The sequence below is a fragment of the Eleutherodactylus coqui genome, chromosome 6 (assembly GCF_035609145.1).
Source record: "Eleutherodactylus coqui strain aEleCoq1 chromosome 6, aEleCoq1.hap1, whole genome shotgun sequence".
Lineage (NCBI taxonomy): Eukaryota > Metazoa > Chordata > Amphibia > Anura > Eleutherodactylidae > Eleutherodactylus > Eleutherodactylus coqui.
Genome location: NC_089842.1, coordinates 241,388,205 through 241,409,928, shown reverse-complemented (window position 1 = coordinate 241,409,928; position 21,724 = coordinate 241,388,205). Strand labels below are relative to the sequence as shown.

At 47.0% G+C, this 21,724-nt stretch overlaps 1 protein-coding gene across 1 annotated transcript in view; it reads right to left on the bottom strand.

The window, feature by feature from the left end:
• Positions 1-14,188: 14,188 nt before the first annotated feature.
• Positions 14,189-21,724, bottom strand: part of SV2A (synaptic vesicle glycoprotein 2A) — a 176,629-nt gene continuing 169,093 nt past the window's right edge. Inside the window, exons 12-13 of the mRNA XM_066605941.1 lie at positions 17,330-17,489; positions 14,189-14,835 (exon numbers count right to left, since the gene is read on the bottom strand). Coding sequence (XP_066462038.1) covers positions 14,652-14,835; positions 17,330-17,489 — 344 coding nt within the window. The 3' untranslated portion in view covers positions 14,189-14,651. The remainder of the gene's footprint in view (positions 14,836-17,329; positions 17,490-21,724) is intronic.

Here is a 21,724-nt window from a genome sequence, read left to right as displayed (position 1 = left end):
CGTTTCTTGATAGATTTTTTTTCTTATTTCGGAGGGCAGATTCAGTTCAATGTAAAAAATCTCAGGTCTTTTCTGATACATACTTTTGTCCATAGGGGGCAGTATGGAAGAAGCCTGAGTTGATAAGATAGTTACAAAATATTTAAGGGGTTATCCAGTTGTAAAATATTGATAGCTTATCCTTAGAATAGGTTAACAATTATAGATCAGTGGGGCTCTGCTGCACTCATGCACTAAGCTGGTTTCGGCAGGAAGTAGACAGCGCCGTTCCCTCTGCAGTGGCCAGGCTTGATATTGCAAGCAGTGTTACCATTGAAGTAACTGAGACACAGCCTGCAATACCAAGTCCCTCCACTGCATTGGGAACAGTGCTGTCTGCATCCTGCGGAAATCATCTCAGTGCAGCATCACCCCTAGTTTGGTCATGGACAGCCCCTTTAAGACTGTAATTCATGATGTTATGATCCACAATGATCATGTTTACTGTATAAACAATTACGCATTCGAAGTGACGGAAAGGCGCCCCATTGGTCGGATTGGTTATTATTCATGCTTTTAAAGTGATATTTTGTGAGGCGAATGGCAGAATAGGTTGGAGAATTGACAACTTCTTTAGTCTTTCGAACTGTTCCCAGATTTGCACTCCTGATTCAGCAGGGACGAAGGATAACAAAAGAAAACCCTGCTGTGCGGTGCGACCTTCCTGCCATGAAGGAGCGGCTAAAACCAATAATGAACAAACGCAAGCAATGAGATGCATTTCGGGGCATTACCCCTTCTTCAGTAATGCTGGGAAGAGCCCCCCCCCCCCCTTCCCCCAGTGATCACAGGTGGCATTGTCTTTAACTGGTAAAGTTCTCGTTACATTTTCTTCTCTTTCCAGGCCCAGCCCGCCACAATGACTTCTTCCAGCCATAACTTTTCTCACACTTCACTAGTCCTACCAGCACCCCTGACTGCGGCCGCCACACAGAGCCTGGCAGTGGGGGAGCCACTTCCCTGCTGAGAAGAAAGCCTTTTTAATGAGTGGTCATGCCACCTGTGATCCGTAAAATGCTCCTCCCAGCATTACTGAAGGAATTACGCCCTGAAACGCGGCATATTGCTGGTTTTTATAGATAAAACAGAAATCGGGTTCATTCTTGGTTTAAGCCAAGAATGAAAATATTGCACCGCATACCAATTTTTTCTTTTTTCTCTCGCTTTATCCATTTACAGGACATGTGACTGCTGCAGCTAATCACTGACTGAAGTCAGCTGGTGATTGGTTGTGTCAGTGATTATAACACGGTTCCACTCCGTAGCAGTCCAGTTTAATTGTTTACAACACCACTGCAAACGGAGGCCACGGTGGGGGTCAGAGGCCGTACATGTAATGAGGGCCATGACAACAAATGTCCTTCAGCCAAGTGCCTGGAAATAATTACAACAAACACAAGGACCTGTAATGGTGGCGCCCCCTGATGGTGGACAACGCAACAGTTGTAGCTGATTGTGTTTGTCGGACGATCAGACGCTACGCTCTACTGGTGGACTGTAGGGGATCCTGAGCCCGGTCACCTTGTGTGCCCTCACACCTCCACTGGTCCCAACACCTCCTAACAGTCTGGTCAGACAGTCCTCTCTACTGGTGGTCTGAATGGGGGGCCCTGAGCCCGGTCACCTTGTGTGCCCTCACACATCCACTGGTCCCAGCACCTCCTAACAGTCTGGTCAGACACTCCTCTCTACTGGTGGTCTGTAGGGGGCGCCCTGAGCCTGGTCACCTTGTGTGTCCTTACACATCCACTGCTCCCAACACCCCCCTAACAGTCTGGTCATACGCTCCTCTATACTAGTGGCCTGTAGGGGGCGTCCTGAGCCCGCTCCCCTTCTGCGCCTCTATTCACTTGTCCCAACACCTCCCAACAGTCTGGTCCGACACTCCTCTCATCTGGTGGTCTGTAGGGGGCGTCTTGAGCCCGATCACCTGCAATTTTGGCTGCTGTTTCCTTGGTAACTACTCAGACACTGCTGTTCTCCTCCTAACCATGCCAGGCACAGGGGCGCTGTGTACTGCAGTAAACCAACACATCTAAATGCATATCTACACCTCATACATATTGAAGAGAAGATACTTCACATGCATGTGTCTATACTGAGAATATACCGTGCTTATATGTGTGTAAACTGACAATATACCCTGCCTATATGTGTATATACTGGGAATATACCTCGCATACGTGTATATACTGAGGCCTGGACCAATCAGCACCAAATTTACCACAGAGGTAAATCAGGTGTATTCTAAAGGGTTTAGACTGGATTTCAGCTCCGTAGAACCAACTGTTCTCGACATAGTCTCAAAAAATTGGAATACCAACGCAGCCAGTCTTGGGTCTGCTGAGAGGTTTCGGCAGCTCAGGAAGCAGCCATGCACTTAGATGCACTTAGATCTTTCATCCAAATGAAGGGTTCTAGCGCTCTATAAAGTGTTCTGTAAGACCGTCACCTAAAGCCATCGAGAGCTATACACCATTAATCTAGTAGGGGACTAAGATCATCCACTATACATTGGCGTCATTTTGATTTGTGTTTGCCGGTCTGAATCTGTAGGGAAACTCTTGTCTATCCCACTGTCCTCCAATCAGGCTGTCCAGAGAGGATCCAGTTCTGCTCAGCTAAGGTTGCAACCACCCAAAATTCTGATCTAGCACTGTATAGTGGGTGATTGCAATGCACATTACACAAGTAGAGAGGAGCGTCTGACCAGACTGTTAGGGGGTGTTGGGACCAGTGGATGTGTGGGGGCACACAAGGTGGCCGGGCTCAGGACGCCCCCTACAGACCACCAGTAGAGAGGAGCGTCTTACCAGACTGTTAGGGGATGTTGGGACCAGTGGATGTGTGGGGGCACACATGGTGGCCGGGCTCAGGACGCCCTCAACAGACCACCAGTAGCGTCTGACGATACTGCTATGAGGTGTTGGGACCAGTGGATGGGGGCACACAAGCTGACCGGGCTCAGAACCCCCCACAGACCACCAGTAGGGAGGAGCATCTGACCAGTCTGTTAAGAGGTGTTGAGACCAGTGAATGAGGGCATACAAGGTAACCAGGCTCAGGACACCCCCTACAGACTACCTGTATAGAGGAGCATTTGACCAGACTGTTAGGAGGTGTAGGGACCAGTGGATGGTGGCACACAAGGTGATCGGGCTCAGGACCCCTGACAGACTACCAGTATAGAGGAGCGTCTGACCAGACTGTTAGGGGGTGTTGGGACCAGCGGATGTGTGAGGACACACAATGTGACCGGGCTCAGGACGCCCTCGACAGACCAGCAGTAAAGAGGAGCATCTGACGAGACTGTTAGAAGGTGTTGGGACCAGTGGATGGGGGCACACAAAGTGACCGGGCTCTGGACGCCCCTGACAGACCACCAGTAGAAAGGAGCATCTGACCAGTCGGTTAGGAGGTGTTGGGACCAGTGGATGGGGGCACACAAGGTGACCGGGATCAGGACACCCCCTACAGACCACCAGTAGAGAGGAGCGTCTGACCAGACTGTTAGGAGGTGTTGGGACCAGTGGATGTGTGAGGGCACACGAGGTGACCGGGCTCTGGACGCCCCCGACAGACCACCAGTAGAAAGGAGCATCTGACCAGTCGGTTAGGAGGTGTTGGGACCAGTGGATGTGTGAGGGCTCACAAAGTAAGCGGGTTCAGGGCGCCCCCTACAGACCACCAGTAGAGAGGAGCATCTGACCAGACTGTTAGGAGGTGCTGGGACCAGTGGATGTGTGAGGGCACACAAGGTGACCGGGCTCAGGATGCCCCCTACAAAATACCAGTAGAGAGGAGCATCTGACCAGACTGTTAGGAGGTGCTGGGACCAGTGGATGTGTGAGGGCACACAAGGTGACCGGGCTCAGGATGCCCCCTACAAAATACCAGTAGAGAGGAGCATCTGACCAGACTGTTAGGGGGTGTTGGGACCAGTGGATGGGGGCACACAAGGTGGCCGGGCTCAGGACGCCCTCAACAGACCACCAGTAGAGAGGAGCATCTGCCCAGACTGTTAGGTGGTGTTGGGACCAGTGGATGTGTGAGGACACACAAGGTGACCGGGCTCAAGGCCGCCGTTGACGGACCACCAGTGGAGAGGATTGTCCAAGAAGCACGAGTAACTCCAACTGTTTTGCTGTCCACCAGCCAGAGACAGGTTACCAGCCGCTGTGTCTTTCAGAACCATTTTCAGGCACTTGGCTGGAGGACGTTTGGTCTCACAGCGCCTGTTATGTGTACTGCCTTTGACACCCTCCATTTGCATTGGTGTCGTGAACGATGAAATGGGACTGCTACGAGTGTAACCAGGGTAACTTCAGCGATTAATCCAACTGTGTTTGTGTCCAGATACCTTCGGGGTGAGCGCCCTTAATCCTGCCTTTGCTATGGAGCGGCACACTGCCCCCTGCTGGTGTGGGCTGGGGGTCCATCGCATACGACAGTTGGTCACCCCTAGTAGTGGTACGGTGGACAATGACAGCTCAGCGATATGTTCAGGACATTCTGCAGCCATGTGTTCCTCTCATGGCAGCTTCCAAGAGGCAGCAGGGTAATGCTCAGCCGCACACACAAGGGGGTCACAGGAAGCCCCCACAACATTGTCACACTTCCATGGCTGCCTGGCCGCCAGATTTAACAAATAGGCCATGTATGGGACCACCTAGGACACCAACTTTGAGAGCCTGCGAGTTTACATGATCTAAAGGCTCAGTTACAGCAAATGTGGAGCAATATGTGGCAGGATACATAGAGACACTTGAGCTTTCAGCATCCTTGGGCTTTTAACCCCATGTATGCCTGGTAATTAATGTTATACTATTTACACCAAAGACTTATGCTATTTGCTAGGATAGACATCATTCTGGGCATTTGTTGCCTTGTAGGCAAGTTTGGGATAACCTACTTACAGTTGTCAAGAATTCCGAAGGCTCATGGACACACAAACCACAAAGGCCACCACCAATCACTTATGGACATATATTTATTGATATTTTATTCCACCCTGGAACTGGTTTGTTGCACAATAGAGATGAACGGAGTTCCAGGGCGCACGGATTGGTCTGTCGGGCTCTGGACGCCCCCGACAGACCACCAGTAGAAAGGAGCATCTGACCAGTCGGTTAGGAGGTGTTGGGACCAGTGGATGTGTGAGGGCTCACAAGGTAAGCGGGTTCAGGACGCCCCCTACAGACCACCAGTAGAGAGGAGCATCTGACCAGACTGTTAGGAGGTGCTGGGACCAGTGGATGTGTGAGGGCACACAAGGTGACCGAGGTGAGGATCTCCTGACAGACCACCAGTAGAGAGGAGCATCTGACCAGACTGTTAGGAGGTGTTGGGACCAGTGGATGTGTGAGGGCACACAAGCTGACCGGGCTCAGGATGCCCCCTACAAAATACCAGTAGAGAGGAGCATCTGACCAGACTGTTAGGAGGTGTTGGGACCAGTGGATGTGTGAGGGCATACAAGGTGACCGAGGTCAGGATCTCCTGACAGACCACCAGTAGAGAGGAGCATCTGCCCAGACTGTTAGGTGGTGTAGGGACCAGTGGATGTGTGAGGACACACAAGGTGACCGGGCTCAAGGCCGCCGTCGACGGACCACCAGTGGAGAGGATTGTCCAAGAAGCACGAGTAACTCCAACTGTTTTGCTGTCCACCAGCCAGAGACAGGTTACCAGCCACTGTGTCTTTCAGAACCATTTTCAGGCACTTGGCTAGAGGACGTTTGGTCTCACAGCGCCTGTTATGTGTACTGCCTTTGACACCCTCCATTTGCATTGGTGTCGTGAACGATGAAATGGGACTGCTACGAGTGTAACCAGGGTAACTTCAGTGATGAATCCAACTGTGTTTGTGACCAGATACCTTCGGGGTGAGCGCCCTTAATTCTGCCTTTGCTATGGAGCGGCACACTGCCCCCTGCTGGTGTGGGCTGGGGGTCCATCGCATACGACAGTTGGTCACCCCTAGTAGTGGTACGGTGGACAATGACAGCTCAGCGATATGTTCAGGACATTCCGCAGCCACATGTGTTCCTCTCATGGCAGCTTCCAAGAGGCAGCAGGGTAATGCTCGGCCGCGCACACAAGGGGGTCACAGGAAGCCCCCACAACATTGTCACACTTCCATGGCTGCCCGGCCGCCAGATTTAACAAATAGGCCATGTATGGGACCACCTAGGACACCAACTTTGAGAGCCTACGAGTTTACATGATCTAAAGGCTCAGTTACAGCAAATGTGGAGCAATATGTGGCAGGATGTGTGTATATATATTATATATATATATTTCCTGAGGATGCCACAACAATATGTAGAATTACATATACATTCTATATGGAACTTGTTGGCCACTTGAGCTTTCGGCATCCTTAGGCTTTTAAACCCATGTATGCCTGGTAATTAATGTTATACTATTTACAACAAAGACTTATGCTATTTGCTAGGATAGACATCATTCTGGGCATTTGTTGCCTTGTAGGCAAGTTTGGGATAACCTACTTACAGTTGTCAAGAATTCCGAAGGCTCGTGGACACACAAACCACAAAGGCCACCACCAATCACTTATGGACATATATTTATTGATATTTTATTCCACCCTGGAACTGGTTTGTTGCACAATAGAGATGAACGGAGTTCCAGGGCGCACGGATTCTCACACCTTCCACAGCACCGTATCAGCATGACAATAAAATACCTCCCATATAACTAGTCACTTTGTTATAGACAAAATGGATTTTTTTTTTGTTTTTCAAGACACAGATTGTACATTTTTTTTCATACCTCTGTTCTTTACAAACATCTACAAACTACGCCACGGTACAGTTTGCAAACAGACAGTACTACGTATGTGGAGACCAACTACTACAAAGAATGGATTGAAGACGAGAAACGTATTAGAGAACCCGAGGAGTACAGAGCTGAAGGTAAGTTCTGGTCTGGAGTTGTCTTTCTGGTGTTGTATGGTCTCCATCTTAAGATCTGAGCATCTTGACCTTTTGGTCTTCAACAATTCGGCAAATGCTATTGGTCTTCCAAGACGAAGCAACGAGAGTTTGGTTTCAAAAAGACTCCTTAGTTGAGTCTCAATGACACATTTAGCTGTCAACTCAATAGATTGGTGACTCTTATATACCTAGACCTGGAGGCAAGTTCATGCCTCCTATAAAATGTCTAAGTACATTTTTTTGCATCATGTTTGATCCAGAAGCTGCTAGAAAAGTCTATATTTTGGTAGCAACAGCATTGCTTTCGAAAGTGTGCTGGGACACTTGTGTCATTGGTTAAATGTTTCCAAACATCACTCATTGGCTAGAAGTATACTTAAGCCAATTTGCATGAAGCTATCAAAGGACTCCCGAGTCATTTCTTGGACTGCCGGTTAACCAATCAATTCACTTGAAACTGTTAAGCTCACTGGGGCACCAGGCTCAAGTCAGCTACTTCAATAGCCATTGGTTTCATTGGCTTGATCAGCTACATTTTTGCACTCGACCATTAGACAACTCCAAACGTGACCCACCTCTCAGCCGCCGCGCTTCCTCCATCTCTATCATAGTATCATACTGTAATACACATCTACCACTATTGCATCATAAGTTATTGTAGAACAAATTGATACGGCAAGAAAGACGACAAACTGGAAAAAAAAAGTATAAAAATATTTGGCAAAAAATGACAGGTGACGTATACACGGCACACGAACTGATTGTCACAATGTTGGTCATGGCAAACTGATGACAACTGTGTGATTTGTTCATTTTGTGCCTTTTTTAGTTACTTATTGTTGTCCGTTTCAAGTAACCGGCTGATATTATTTCCATGCCTTCTTCGGAAGAGTTTCCCTTGAGTCGCATTGTGTCATCAGTCACTTCTTCAACATGGACACAAACTAGAATTCACGCCGATTTCCTTTATATTTCCCAAACCAAATGTCCAGTGTATGTATAAGTCTATAGACACTGCTTTATTTACAAAACTGATAGCCAATTACGGGCTTGTTTTTCATAATCCAGCAGGGCCAACCTAGTACTTCTTCCCTAAAAATTCTCAAAAACTTCTTGAGTTTTCTTCGGCCAGTTCTTTCCCCAAGGAGGATTCTTGTTACCCGATGCACTCATCCTTGTCGAAGACTAATGTTCTTCTCAACCAAAGAAATGAAGTTATACAAGATAGTTTTTGTCCTGTTTTGGGGGGAATATATGTAAAAGGAATGAAAGAACATGGCTTATAATGGTTGTACCCACTAATTGAAATTTGCACAAATGACTTCACATCAGAGATCTCATGAAAGCAAGTGAAGGTAGCCAGAGTTTAGTTTCCCATAGGAGATTGTCTCTTTGGATTTCGTATATATATATTAGACCCTGTTAGAAAGTCTGAGGAATAAGCATTTTTAGCCTTCCATTCCAAACTTGGATGATGATTCGAAATTTCAAATTCTGTCCCGATTTCACGTCCTTTAAGTAGACTCCGCATTAGCTTCTATTCAGTGGCTACCGTAACCGAAAGTGCTGATCTATAGACGACGTACAATATTAATTGAAGGTGCTACTACCTCTTGCTTACATCGTTGAACAGTGCTGATGTCTTCCAGCATAAGACCCGAAATATATAACATAGGTAATGAATTGGGATGTGTAGTTCAACGCTTAAAAACAATTTCCGCTTCTTCGTTGAACTTTTCGTCAAATGTCAATTAAAGGAAAACCGATCTAGACATTTATAGACACCGGCTGATGCGATTGGCTGTCTTGTTTATAGGGTGGTTACGATCTAAAAAAAGGACATTTTTGTTTTCCTATTTCACGAACATAAAAACAATATAGAACAATTCTAGTGAACGATAAGCATGGCCACGACACAAAGACGCAAGATACGGCCTCATTACATACGATTAATATCGACCATTGAAAAATAATTTGCTTTTGCCTTTTTTTTGTGTGTTTTTTTTACATTTCTGTACAGGTTAGTACATCGTTTTTCTTAAAAGGATCGGCATGGAAAAATTTTTTTTTTTTCGAATACATAACTATAATAGCACATTATATAATTACCGACACAATAAAACACAAAGTAGTCCTCCGTGGTGAGGAATACGTAAAATAGGTTCCTATTTGTGCTTTCTGCTCTAGTCGTGTTGATGAAAAACGCTTGTGCTCTATAAAGGCCCATGCTTGGTTGGTTTTACGAGTTATCATATAGAATATAAAAGAAAATACGCCCATATCCTCCTAGACTCTTATATAGCAGAGCAGTCAGGTACCACACTATCTTTGCGTCGTGAAGACCCACTAACGCATATTGGCTTGAAGGTAAGTCACAGCCTATTAACCTGAGTAGGCCGTAAGGTCCGATGAAGCAGCAGAAGATGACTCATAGCTGAAGACTTGGTCAACATCTAACTTTTTGGTCCTTGAGTTTACTGATGTTTGACAATTGCGTTTTCCCTTCTTCTTCGATTGAGCGAGGGTATAGACTGAAGACTACATCGGGACACTGGAGAGGGTTAAATTCGACCAAGCTCATCTGTGAGTCTAGGAGGCACCAAAATCAACTCCACGGTTACATTTTGGACTGTAAATCAGGAATGTTCAAGTGTTGTACCTTACAAACTGCTGGTTGGGCTCCAGCTTACCTAAAACCTCCTGAAGTTTTGATATATGACATCATAGTCTTATGAGAATGCAGTCAACTGTAGCAAAGGCATGGCCAATGGACACCAGCCATTCTGGATTTTTGTTGTGCGCTCGTGATATCCAGAAGCAAAGTTTTCCGATACAAGAAAACTTTGAAGCTTAAGCACACGGTCCTCCATGTAGATATGCTGGAAGGAAGTCCAGACCATGTCCAAGTGTGTAGAGTTCTCTGAAGTCGATAGCTAATAGGTTGTTACACTGTAATTTCCCATATATATCTATATATTTACAGTATTATACAAATGGTGGCAAAATGACCATTTATATTATATAAATAAACTATTTCTTTGTTTTCCGTACAGTCACGCTAATTTGTATGAAGGTTTACAAACGCGTCTACTACGAAGTCTGTCTACTCGGGATATGGCACTCAACAGACATGCAGCGGCTTTTGGAGACATGATGGCTGTCGCTATAGACGCTCTACAATGGGTTTTGCTACAGATATGCTCACGTCATACATAAAAGGGGCCTCACCTCCGGAAGGTCGCTTGCAAAAAACGGAATTTTTTTTAACAAAATAAGCCATTTTACGGTATAATTGGGTTTATACTAAAGCACGGGCGCAATGGGAGGCAGAAAATGAAGTTACATGGTATTATTGACATCTTTTGAGGTGATTACGTCTCACCACTACAGTAAGTAAGAAAAAAAAGTACAGTAGCACAAATACAGTCAGGGCCCGATGTATATATGTATATTTTCAGATATGTGAGCCTAATTTTATTAGTACACACCAGAACTTGATACATTATTGGGGTCCACAATAAGCTTCATGGATTTACTGTCCTCCCCTAATATGTACAGGTTTATAGTTGTGGATACATTTTTTGTGGCTTATCTTATAATTTTGGCCATTTAAGTGGCATTTTTTATACGTTTTTGTGTTTAAAAGTAACTTGTTACATTGTGGACATAGTTCGATCTCTGGGCGGGATGTTATAGAGCTGGAGGAGCTGAGAAGATCGTTATATAGTCTTGTGCAAAAAGATTCTATAGAGATTGTAATATAGAATGAAATCTCTGCTCATTCTGGGTTTAGGAGTCTGGTGGGCGGTACCATTAGTGACTGACACCTATGTGGTTACCGGATGACATCCCTTTAACAGGGCTGCCTGTAGTAAAATAAGAAACTGAGCAGAACTTACTTCTAGAGCACTGCAGCCCCGCTCTGGTCCCAGTGTTTGTTGTAACAGCTGATGTCACAGGAAGTCAGGTGACTGTTGCAGCCAATCAGAGGCTGCATCGTCACTGCACGTTCTTCTGGCATCAGCGCTCACATCCTGAGTGCCATGATACCAGAAATTCGGGGATATGAAGCTGCAGCCTATGATTGGCTGCAGTGTTCACCTGACTTCCTGTGACATCAACTGTCACAAAAAAACACTGGGACCAAAGCGAGGAGGCAGTGCTGGATCCCAGTGGCAGTGAGGAGGTTAGTACTACAGAAAATAAACAGCCTTGCCTGTCCGGCCCTAACTAATATATGAAAAAGGCCTCTCTAACAGCTCACAATACAACAGCCTTGAGCAACCGTACTTACAGTCCACAGTATAAACTCACACAGACCAGCTTTCTGTGTCCCACAGTCAGAGCAGATACTGACTGGTCTAGCTGTTCCTAACGTATCCGCCACTGGCTATCTGATTAATCAGCCAACAGGTGGTGCTCTCACATACAACAGAAACCTAGGGGAGATATACCTCCGCTCTATGACTAAGCCTCTATCTTCATCACACTATATATCAATCTGCTCAGCTCTCCTCCTCTATAACATGCTACACGCAGATTGCATTGCATGCTCCACCTCACGGGTTCCCTTCAAACTTGTTCTTATTTCATCCGACAGTCAATCCTACCAAAGTTGTACATAAGATAAAGGCAGACCATGCAGTTGGTATGGGGCCGATGGAGAAAGAGGGCCCAGCCCTGGTTGATCCCTCCCTCTGCTACTGAGTGGGAGGAACCTATGCAGGTCGCGCCTCTACAGAGGAAACATGATTAATTAGTTAATAACTAGAAGGAAAAATTGGTTCAAGAGCCATGGAAAAAGCTGTTCTGGGTAGGATTACCCAACGCCATTAAGGGGGCCCTATTTTGGCCTTTGTAAAGGGGGTTTTATCTATTTCCGCAACTGATTACTGCTAATAGAACTTTATTAAAAATGTGGTAGACCCAAACCCGTCCATCGCGAAGACTACATGCTGGTGGGTCATACTACCTTATAGTGTAGATTAGGTTTGTGTCACCTCGACTGGGTTTCAAAACTAAAAAAAATGTAAAAAATTAAAAAACTCTACTTCCTGTGCTGTACATTTATGGAATGTGCCGTCATTTCATGGAATGTTTCATTCGACTATAAGAAGCTGGTCATATTTCTGTGCTTTTCTCATATTAGTCAGCGACGTATTGCACTCCCAGACTGTTAGAATAAGGTGACTTATAGATAGAAGCCGGTACGAGCATCCAAACACAATACTTCATCTACGATGTATTTGCGGTCTATTCTCGGGTGGAATGGAGAGACGTGATTCCCCGCCTCGTCCCCAAGGCAAGCCGTGCATCTGGCAGGTATTCGGCCTTTCTGCTTATTGATTTGACATTTTTTGGTTGGCAATTACTGCAGGAATATAGCTAGTAATTAATATAACGACATTTTGTTAAGCATCCAAGCCCAAACAATAGATCTAAGCAGCGACTAGATCTGTAGATTATATTACTGACCTGCGGCCCTGAATGCCTCCATCGTCTGAGGTCTATGTAAACATAACACATGGAGAATCAATGCAATAAATATCATTAGAACGTATTTAGAATGGTTCGCTAGTTTTTGGACTCGGCTTCTGCCCCCCCCCCCCCCCCCCCCCAATTTTTTTTCTAATTTCTAGACATCCATGTGACAATAATCTTCATGGTTCCGTAGGCACTGATGCACTATGGTTGCATCAAGGACATCCACAAGTAAGTTTAGGCTGTAAGTGATATCTGTGTTCCTTACCCCTGGCTAGACATGCTAGCATATGATATTGTGAGGTTGAGGAAGGCTTAGCTGGGCATTAACAGTGGAGCAGCATTTACTAGACATTTTTGGACACTTTTCGCCATGTGCCATGTCCAACAAAGCTGTGTTCCTTTGTTGAAAGGGGGTGTGACCTACATGCAACATCAAATGCCAAAAATTGTGTCAAAAAATTGAGCAATTTTTTCTTTAAACTAAGCCAAATAAGAGGTAGTATAAGGTTAAAGGGGTTGTCCAGTTGTAAACTACTGGATAGGCCATCAATAGTAGAGGTCTGCTGCCCAGGAGCACTGCTGATCAGCTGTTTACCGGGCTGGTACACTTGTGCACTGAGCTGATTTTTGCCTGAAGCAGAGAGCTCTATTCGCATTGCAGTGGCCAGGCTTGGTATTACACCCATTCATTTCAATGGAAACTTGGCCTGCAATACCAAGCCTGTCCACTACAGTGAGAATGGAGCTATCTGCTTCCTGAAGAAATCAGCTCAGTGCATGAGGATACCGTCCCAGAAAACTGCTGACTTGTGGGCAGCAGACCTCCACTAATCTACTATTGATGGTCTGTCCTCCGGATAGGCCATCAATAGTTCGCAATTAGACAACACTGTAAATTAGACAGTCTTAAAATTCAAAACAATTATCATTCCGCAGAGTCACTGTGGCAAATCTGACATATTTTAAGACTGTCTAATCTACGTTTGCACTGCCTAACTACTAAAGCCCATTTACAAAAAGTTACCGCATGTCCTGTGGGAGTGTAAGCAAAAACCGCAGCGCACATATATGTTACATGCATGCGCACTGTGTTTTTTACACATTTTGTCATGAGACAGTGAAAACAAAAAAAGGGACATCAATTGGGCCTTCTTGCGTTTTTTCATGTGCCGGAAAAACGGACGGCACACACGCAACAAAAATGCATGTAAAACGCGTGTACGCAGCCCGTGAAATCAGTCAGTTTTTCACGGACTGGAATCGCATACGCCCGTGTGAATGAGGCCTTAGACAGTAAACTTACCCCGTTGTTTCTAGTCATTGTTGCCCAGTCCTGAATGGCTCCTGTTAATGCAAATCTCAATCCAGAACAACTGTAGGATCCTTCAGAACCCATTACATCCCAGACCTACAGTAGCATCCATTCAGTACCCATTACTAACCAAAAAGTTTCCTAGGATGCTCTCAGTACCCGGCACAACCTAGAATGCCTACAGTGTAGGATCCTTTATATGATATGCTAATAGGAGAAACTGTTCCTCCATTCAGTAGAATGTACAGATCAGAATAGAAGGTTCATAGAGAAGCAAGTACTATCTAGAACAACGTTCTCCAACCTGTGGGTCATCAGCTGTTGCAGAGCTAGAACTTGTTCTAGATCAGTGTACTTTGACCTGGAACTCTTCAACTGTTTCAAAGCCACAACTCCGACCATGCTGAGAGCTGTAGCTTTGGAATCTCTGTAGACCTCAGGTTGGAGAAGACTGATCTAGAATAATCATTGGTTTGCCCCAATGTCTAGTAACATAAAAGTCGGTTCCTCATCAAGTCCAGCGATTCTTCTAATTTGAAGAGCATATTATATGGGGTTTTTTTATAATTAGAGGTGTCTGAAACACAAAATAGAGTATTGTCTTTAACTAGAGCGACCTAGAACATGAATCTCTGCTCTACACAAAATCTGGTGCTTCTAATCACCACTGAGGATGGAGGAAGCTCCGAAACTTCGAATAGTGCAAATATATTGGGTTGGTAATCAGTGAGACATATGCATATTGTTGTACCACACATTTCTGAGGAGAGGATAGGGGAAGGGGCCCCAAACATAGCAACAACATAAAAGACATTTCACAGTGTCTACTAAATTACTCTTTTTATCAATGGCGAATCTCACTGAAGCACCTGGCCTCGTGTTTCCGGCAGTTTAAGGGCTAAAAAGCTACCCAGTGCCAACGCAGCAGAAGCTAGAAGGATGGGCACTGCTTTGGCGATCCCCACGAAGGAGGTAAAAATGCTTATTCCTAGGACAGCGGCCAACTTGCAGAGGGCATTCAGGAATCCGAAGGCAGTTGTTCTGCAATTAGATAGAAAATAACACATATGAGAACGTGGAAGAATGATGGATGAGATCATGTAGATTATGTACTGGAATGTACAGTAGATGGCATAACTACACCACGATGGCGCATCACAACGGCCGGACCACAACATTGACGTATGAGGCAATACCTTTCAACATTTCAAAGACCTAATCTCACACAACCCACCCAAAGAACATCCTTCCAAGCCCGCTCGCTTGGATTTGCTCTAAAGGGGTTACGCAGTTTGGACAACACCTCTTCATATTGCATGTCTCCTGACAACTGGCCAACCGTCCTTCCTCTGTGACCCTCTGCGATATCCCAGGGAAACCCCAAGCTCAATCAATATTATTGGTCCTTCAGAACCCAAGTCTTTGACTAAGGATTCCGACACACTGGTGTATTTGGGTCCGTGTGGTAGTCATTCATGGACAGCACACATTATAGCCTATGTTTTACGTAGACGGATGGTCAGCATGAAAAAACTCATTGCATGTTCTATTCTTGTCCGTATCATGGACATGAAATTGTGTCCGATACAAGTTGCGCCAGACCCACTTGGGCACAATTCAGATGGCCGTGTGTTGGAGGCCTGAGGTTGGACTTACTTGGGTGAGTGTGATATCGGTCCAAGAAACTCAGACTGAGTTAAAGCCTTCAGGAAAGCTGCATTTCCATGTGAGCACAATGCGATTGTTATGTAGTCATAGGAATGAACGGCCCAACCATAGGACAGGCTGTGATTTCTCTGCCAGACTCTCGGTCCGAGAGAAGAATCAACCATGTGTGCAAACAAACAGAAATAGATGATTTTCTTGTCCATATCGCAGTCGGACGGAACTTGAGGAAATCATCCATGTAAATACGGCCTAGTAGAGCAAAGCCATGATTTGCGGAGTCTTAATGAACTCAATCTACCCTAATAGGGGATTTTAAAAGACGTCAAAAGTGGACATTTTCTCAAATAGAGCAGTTCCAACTCGGTTAATTGGAATAGGGTGCCCCATTACACCCCATCACACTGTGATACGACCAGTGTTATCAGGTGCGAGATGTTCACCCTACTTCTTGATGGTACCAGGGGTTAAAAAGGTTTGAATTAATTACCAAAAAAAAACCCTATATCTATTTTTAAAAATACTTTGCTTATTGTGCTTACCTCCTTGCGGTCAGCCTTACTGCTATACACCCTATGCAGTTAGGACATCTATAGATATCCACAATATAATGTGTATGGAGCAGGCTTGGAAGTCGAGGCAGCCGGCACCCTCCCACAACAGCTGTGATCAGAGATGATTCCAATTGTAACTGTTAACCCTTTAAATGCTACCCTCCGCAGCATTTTAATGCTCCGATCAATCAGGATGTAAATGTCCTGAACGACCCGGCTGCGATAAGATCACAAGAGCGCTGTCTGGGTGTCATGGCGAGGCACCAGGGCTGCTATGATCTTCTCTCTATTAAGACATGCCTGTGGCATGTCTTTAATAGGCAGCCTGTTAAGATACAGTATAATGCAATAGCATAGTATTGCATTATACTGTATAAACGATTAAACAATAGTAAGTTCAATTTTCCTATGGGGACTAAAAAAATAAACAAGTAAAACAAATAAACAAAATAAAAACTCTTTAATCATTCTAAAAAAATTAAAAAATATTAAAAGTTAAAAAGTTTTTTACCAGTCGTCTCATCAGAAAAAAAAAAAAAAGTTAAAATTGGTATCACTGCATTCGTAAAGGTCTAATTTATTAGAATGTCACATAATTAATCCCACATGGTGAACGCCATCACAACAAAAATATTTGCAATGTCCTGTTTTTGGAAGTGAGAATACCAGAACTGAACGCAGGTGCCTCAATGACCATTGGTCATGAGAAAGTTAAAGAGTGGAGTTCCCCTTTAAATCCTGAGACCTAAGGGTTTTTATTTATGGGACAAGTTTGGAGTGACTCATCTCACATTAATCAGTTTATAAGGCCGTTCTCCTGGGGACTCATCTCTCAATTATATACTGAAGACAAGGACCCTCGCACTCTTCACGGTTTACTAGTATCTCCCATTGTGCACGTTTAGAGGACTACAGTAATTAACGATGCAAAGTCACTGTGATGCTGCAAAGTAACAGTAAAATAGTATTTAAGGCCAAAAAAAGTCCTCTTTCCATCCAGTTCAGCCTATGACCCCTCCCCCCCCATTGTTGATCCAGAGGAAGGCAAAAAACCTCAATGAGGTAGAAGCCAATTTTCCCCTATTTAAGGGAAAAAAGATTCCTTCCTGACTCCAATCTGGTAGCTGTAATGTTCCCCCGATCACCGACCCTCCTGAAGTAATCGGTGATATGACATGTAATATTGACTTTTTGCTGCGCTCCGGGGTCAAGGACCTAATTTCCATCCAGGGAAGCTCTGAATATGAAAGGGTCAGCGTACCAAGATCTAGACAAAGTTACAGAAGACTTCATGATAACCTCAAGGGACCAGATACCTTTTATCCGAGGGGTAGAGCTCCACCGTCAGGACATCCAGGGCATTCCAAGATGCAATACTGACTCCACCGAAGAGGCACAGTAGTGCGATCATGGCCGATTCACTGTTCCCGAAGAATAAGAAGAAGCAGCTAATGCAGGACATGACGCTGGAGCCAGCTGGGAACACAGACAGACCAGTCAGTGATACATAGATCAGGAACAAAGCTTCTACCGCAACATTATTATATCAAGTACAGTGGAACCTTCTCTCTCATCCCAAAACCTTAAGGGGTTGTTCATGTTTACAAAAAAATTGCAGCTTTTTCCAAAAACAGCGCCACACTTGTCTTCAGGTTGTGGGCGGTATTGCAGCTTAGGCTCAGTCGCTTGAATGGAGCTGAGTTGCATTCAGAAGGATCTAGGCTTATATACACTGATGTGCCAAAAGTCCTGGGATAGCAGTACGTGCATTGCTGATGCAGTAGAGTGGCGTTACCTGGGAACGCCCCCACCTGTGTAAGTGGTGAAGTGTTATCCCGTGAGTGAGGCCGAACACCGGCCAGCGGGCTCACGGTAAGGCGACATGACTTAATGGAGTTGGCATGAGGCAGGATAGTGGGTGTCAGACGGATGGGACGCTCCATTTCCCAAGTTGTGCGGGCATTTAACATGTCTTGATCTGCAGTGTCACATACCGAGAATACGTCATAGAAGGTGTTACCACCCAGGTGTACAGCGCAGCAGCCGGGGGGTTAATGACCACGACCGGTGGGCATCGGGCTAGAAATGTCCATGCAAACAGACAAGAGAATCCGTCAGAAATCCCATCTACATATAATTCAGAAGATCCCACACACATATCCCGCAGGTCAGCGCAGGAGACCCCACACACATAACCCGCAGGTCAGTACAGGAGACCTCACACACATAGCCTGCAGGTCAGTACAGGAGACCCCACACACATAGCCTGCAGGTCAGCGCAGGAGACCCCACATACATAACCCGCAGGTCAGTACAGGAGACCCCACACACATAGCCTGCAGGTCAGCGCAGAAGACCCCACACACATACCCCACAGGTCAGTACAGGAGACCCCACACACATACCCCACAGGACAGTACAGGAGACCCCACACACATACCCCACAGGACAGAACAGGAGACCCCACACACATACCCCACAGGACAGAACAGGAGACCCCACACACATACCCCACAGCTCAGTACAGGAGACCCCAAATACATACCCCACAGCTCAGTACAGGAGACCCCACACACATACCCCACAGGTCAATACAGGAGACCCCACACACATACCCCACAGGTCAATACAGGAGACCCCACACACATACCCCACAGCTCAGTACAGGAGACCCCACACACATACCCCACAGGTCAATACAGGAGACCCCACACACATACCCCACAGGTCAGTACAGGAGACCCCACAGCTCAGTACAGGAGACCCCACACACATACCCCACAGGTCAGTACAGGAGACCCCACACACATACCCCACAGGTCAGTACAGGAGACCCCACACACACACTCCACAGGAGACCCCACACACATATCCCGTCAGTACAGGAGACCCCACATACATATCCCGCAGGTCAGTGCAGGAGACCCCCCACACATATCCCGTCAGTACAGGAGACCCCACACACATATCCCGCAGCTCAGTGCAGGAGACCCCACATACATATCCCGCAGGTCAGTACAGGAGACCCCACACACACACCCCACAGACAGTACAGGAGACCCCACACACATACCCCGCAGGTCAGTGCAGGAGACCCCACACACATATCCCGCAGGTCAGTACAGGAGACCCCACACACATACCCCGCAGGTCACTGCAGGAGACCCGACACACATACCCCACAGGTCAGTACAGGAGACCCCACACACATACCCCACAGGTCAGTGCAGAAGACCCCACACACATACCCCACAGGTCAGCGCAGGAGACCACACACATATCCCGCATGTCAGTACAGGAAACCCCACACACATATCCCGCAGGTCAGTGCAGGAGACCCCACACGCATATCCCGTCAGTACAGGAGACCCCACACACATATCCCGCAGCTCAGTGCAGGAGACCCCACACACACACCGCAGGTCAGTGCAGGAGACCCCACACACATATACTCCGCAGGTCAGTGCAGGAGACCCCACACGTTTATCCCGCAGCTCAGTGCAGGAGATCCCACACACATAACCCGCAGCTCAGTGCAGGAGACCCCACACACCTATCCCGCAGGTCAGTATAGGAGACCCCACACACGTATCCTGCAGATCAGTGCAGGAGACCCTACACACATATCCTACATGTCAGTACAGGAGACCCCACACACATATTCCAAAGGTCAGCCCAGGAGACCCCACACACATATCCCGTCAGTACAGGGGACCCCACACACATATCCCGCAGGTCAGTGCAGGAGACCCTGCACACACATCCCGCAGGTTAGTATGGGAGACCTCACACACATTTTCCGCAGGTCCGTGCAGGAGATCCCACACACCTATCCCGCATGTCAGTACAGGAGACCCCACACACATATCCCGCAGATCAGTGCAGGAGACCCCACACACATATCCCGTCAGTACAGGAGACCCCACACAGTTATCCCGCAGGTCAGTGCAGGAGACCCCACACACATATCCCGAAGCTCAGAGCAGGAGACCCCACACACATATCTCACAGATCAGTGCAGGAGACCCCACACACATATCCCGCAGATCAGTGCAGGAGACCCCACACACATATCCCGCAGATCAGTGCAGGAGACCCCACACAAATATCCCGCAGATCAGTGCAGGAGACCCCCCATACATATTCCGATGGTCAGCCCAGGAGACCCCACACACATATCCCGTCAGTACAGGAGACCCCACACAGTTATCCCGCAGGTCAGTGCAGGAGACCCCACACACATATTCCGAAGCTCAGAGCAGGAAACCCCACACACATATCCCGCAGGTCAGTGCAGGAGACCCCCCACACATATCCCACATGTCAGTACAGGAGACGCCACACACAGATCCCGTCAGTACAGGAGACCCCACACACATATCCAGCAGGTCACTGCAGGAGACCCTATACACATATCCCGTCAGTACAGGAGACCCCACACACACATCCCACAGGTCACTGCAGGAGACCCCGTACACATATCCCGCATGTCAGTACAGGAGGCCCCACACACATATTTCGCAGGTCAGTGCTGGAGACCCCACACACATATCCCACAGGTCAGTATGGGAGACCCCACACACATATCCCGCATGTCAGTACAGGAGACGCCACACACATATCCCGTCAGTACAGGAGACCCCACACACATATCCAGCAGGTCACTGCAGGAGACCCCACACGCATATCCCACAAGTCACTGCAGGAGACCCCATACACATATCCCGTCAGTACAGGAGACCCCACACACACATCCCGCAGGTCAGTGCAGGAGACCCCATACACATATCCCGCATGTCAGTACAGGAGGCCACACACACATTCCGCAGGTCAGTGCAGGAGACCCCACACACATATCCCGCAGGTCAGTGTAGGAGACCCCACACACAGATCCCGCAGGTCAGTGTAGGAGACCCCACACACAGATCCCGCAGGTCAGTGTAGGAGACCCCACACACATATCCCGCAGGTCAGTGTAGGAGACCCCACACACATATCCCACAGGTCAGTGCAAAAGACCCCACACACATATCCAACAGCTCAGAGCAGGAGACCCCACACATATATCCCACAGGTCAGTACAGGAGACCCCATACACATGTCTCATCGGTCAGTGCAGGAGACCCCACACACATATCCCACAGGTAAGTGCAGTGTTTTGTATCTTTCCATGGGATATGGGAGCAGAAGACCCACAAGAGCGTCTTTGTTAACGCCACAACCCCGGACACAGCACCTCACCTGGGCTTCTGAGGGTAATAACTGGATCCTAGAGGATTGGTGACATGGGACATGGTCTGATGAGTCACGGTAACATTTGTTTCGGGCTGATGGTAGGGTTCATGTGTAGCGTAGACCCCCCATGAAACCGTGGACACCAGTTGTCAACACTGTGCAGGCCGGTGGTGGTTCCATACTGGTGTGGGGTTCTCATGGCAAGGGTTGGGTCCACTGGTCTGCCTAAACATTTCTCTGCTTGGTGACCATTTACAGTCCTTCATGGACTTCTTGTACCCTCACAATGATGGGATATTCCAGCAGGATGATGCACCATGCCATCAAGCCTAAGTTGGCCAGAATTGGTTCATGGAGCATGCTGGAGAGTACCTACGAATGGTGCGGCCAGCACGGCCACCCAACATCATGGGAAGTGGCGGTGAGGTCCGTTCATACCTGAGGTCCGACATCTACAAATAACACAGAGCTGTGGG